The 3,266-nt window shown below is 32.5% G+C and overlaps 1 protein-coding gene across 1 annotated transcript; it reads left to right on the top strand.

The window, feature by feature from the left end:
• Positions 1-1,845: 1,845 nt before the first annotated feature.
• On the top strand, positions 1,846-2,807 carry LOC131653492 (uncharacterized). Its single transcript, XM_058923648.1, has one exon. The coding sequence runs from the start codon at positions 2,124-2,126 to the stop codon at positions 2,565-2,567; it is 444 nt and encodes a 147-aa protein (XP_058779631.1). The 5' UTR covers positions 1,846-2,123; the 3' UTR covers positions 2,568-2,807.
• Positions 2,808-3,266: the final 459 nt, after the last annotated feature.

Genomic DNA, 3,266 nt, shown 5'->3' with positions numbered 1-3,266 from the left:
GGAGTTTTTTCGGTATCTTCTTCTTATGACTTTTATGCAAGATTTAGTATTCCTTTTGGTCCCCGGAATAGGAATGATGAGGTGTTGGACAAGATTTGGAATTTGGAGATTCCTTATAAGATCAAGGCTTTTGGTTGGAGACTTTTTGTGAATAGACTTTCAACAAAGGATCATTTGAAGAATAGAGATATTGTCTTTCTTTTAAATACTTTAAAGTGTACTTTTTATGGTATAGATTTTGAGAGTGGAGATCATTCTTTTTTTCAATTGTAAAGTGGTGAAGATTATTTGGAATGAGTTGACTCTTTGGGTTGGTAAACTGGTCGAAGTGGTGGAGGAGTGTTTATCGAATTTTATGGATTGATACTTATTTTGAAAAGGAAAGAAAGTTAGGGAGGACAAAATAGGAGTTGTTTGGCTTGCAACTTTGTGGTCTATTTAGTTATTACGAAATGAGATTTGCTTTTGGAATGATAGTTGGACTGTTGATAATACGGTTTGGAGTATAAAAATTTTGGTTTGGAAGTGGATGTTATTAGGAGAAATTACTAATCTCAATTATAGCTTTTACAAATTTAGTAAAGATTTGTTATTTCTCTCGTAATTTTAATTGGTTGGTAATTTCTTTCTTTTTTGTCGGATTGTTTTCTGTTTTGTTGTGTAAACAGGTTGGAGAACCCTTAGTTCTCTCATTAATATATATATATATATATATATATATATATATATATATATATATATATATATATATAAAACTAATACTCATTATTTTTAATAATTAAATTAAGAAGAATTAATGATCAAGGTGTGGAATAAGTCTGAATATATTACTCAAAAAAAATTATTTGTTGCGGACCGTCGATCATTCATAATACGTCTATGAAAGGGTGTCGGGTGAAAATAAGAAGAACCATTAAGCATTTATTTATACCAATAAAACGCATGACCTTTTATGTTTAACTTACTCTCATGCCTATAGGAACATACGAAAAATCAAGTTCACTTATTTATCCAACTATACTTTGGTGTTTATGGAAGAACATTTTTGAGAGAGATAGGGACTAAAAATCTAATAAAAGAGATTAAAAATCATTATTAATAAATATAGAATAATAATATTGTCATTCATTATTACCTTTTAGATTTATTTATTTATTTATTTGAAAGAGTGTAAATATCATGCACCAAGGGTATAATTTTACACAGTTATTTTTGAACAACTTATTATTTTGTCTTAAACTATTTTATAATTGTTTTTTAAAAATAACTATTTCATTCTACATTATACTTGTACATTTGTATAAAACTAATTTACCTGGATATTCTTTTCTTCTTTTATTTACTTTTTAAAATTTAAATTATAATATTAATAATTTATTTAGATTAATACATAATATAAATAAAAAATATTATTAAATTCTATATCAACAATTTCCATCAATTTAACATCAAAAACACAAGTTAACCTATCCAAAGAACACCTTATAAAAAGAGGTTAAAGGTAGCGGACTGACACTGTCATCCAATAGAAACAAATCGTTTTGCCATGTTATATAAACTTAAAATTTACAGTCCAATTTATTTTAATTCATAGTCGGAATTGATTGACAGTGTAAAATTTTTTTATACTGTCCATGCATCACCCATTTTCTCTAAAATAAAAAATACATTTTCTTCTTTTATTTAAAAATATGGCAATTAGATAGTTGAATAACACTTTTCTTCTAAGTGAGCCATGTATCTTTTAATTAATGTTACCCAACTGTAAAAATTATTACCCCAGAGTAGTATTACATCAAAAACATATTTATATACATGTTGGTTATTAAGAATTTCGGTTGAGAATGAAGTAACAAAATGAAATATAAATAGAAATAACAGCACATCAAGCAAGCAGGGTGTCATCAGTTTTCATTTCTATATTTCCTTCTCTCATTTCCTTCTTTTAATCTCCCCCAACCATTTTCTCCATTTCAAATTTCTCATATACCTTTTCTCCTCTTCTAATCCATTATGGCCTAAACGCTCAAATGCTCCGCCGGCGTCCTTGCACGCCACCGTTCCCACCACCTCTCTAGCTCCCTTCTCCCTCTCTCTCCCTCCTCGTCTCGTTTCCCTCAACAATGATCCGCCAACAACAACTTCCAAACGGTCGCCGCCGCGCCGGAGAAATCGCCGGCAACGTGACGGCTGACTGCGCCGCGGTATGCTGCTGCGTTCCGTGCGCGGTAATGGACATGGTGGCGCTCGCCGCGTACAAAGTTCCCGCTTGTTTGTGGAAGAAAGCGGTGAAGAAGAAGAGGAAGAAACGGTTAGTGAATCAACAGAGAAAAAATAAGAAGAACGAAGCAGCACTGTTGAATCATAACAAACCTGACGGGCCTGGGCCTGGGCCTGAAACGGTTATGGTCGGGCCCACGTTGGAAGAGCATTTGGCGAAGGAAGAGGTGCCGGGGCATGTTAAATTGGAAGAAGAGATGTGGGCCCGGTTCAGCGCAAGCGGTTTTTGGAGGAGCGATTCTAAGAGACAAGAACCGGAGTTGCAAACCGGGGAAAAGGACCGTTAGTACTTTTTTTTTAATAATTGAAAGAGGGTTATTATAAATTGTATAATGGAAATTTTATATTCAGATTTGGGACACAGGTGCTGAAACTTAAAAAGAATTTAATGCTTTGTTGCCTTTTGTGGATTGTGATGTTGAGAGGGAATCATGTATGTGTTTTAAGGGTAAGATAGTAATGAATATGTTTCATTTTACAAATATCTTCTAACTAAAGTAAGAAATTGGGGTTGGTGGTGTCATGAATTATCATGTCAAAGTCATTTAATGTCTTTTTGTTTCTTATGCTAGGTAAGTTTTCTCTCATTTTAAGTATCTCCGAGTTAACATTTGTCTATAAAAAATTGTCACCGTTTTTGTTCGATTAATTGATAATACTCACAATGAAGGGGAGAGACAGGCAAACACTAGCATATTTCGGTTGATGTTTCTCTCTCGCAGCTTTGGTTTCTATAAGAGAATATTTGCTTTGCATATTGCATTGCATAATCATGTATATATACTAGAGCATTTTGATTATCAAGATGTTACTAAATCATAAATATAATCTCTTAGTTAATGATATTGATTTGAAATTGGAGGTTATCGGATGTTCTTCATAGTCGAAAATCATCAAAAAGTTGTGGAAGATCCTTAGTGAAGATGTGAACTTTTGATATCATGAAGGGATGTGTAACACACGAACTTGACCACGAGTAATTTTCT

Source organism: Vicia villosa, linkage group LG2, assembly GCF_029867415.1.
Source record: "Vicia villosa cultivar HV-30 ecotype Madison, WI linkage group LG2, Vvil1.0, whole genome shotgun sequence".
Classification (NCBI taxonomy): Eukaryota; Viridiplantae; Streptophyta; class Magnoliopsida; order Fabales; family Fabaceae; genus Vicia; species Vicia villosa.
This window is presented reverse-complemented; position numbering and strand designations above follow the sequence as displayed.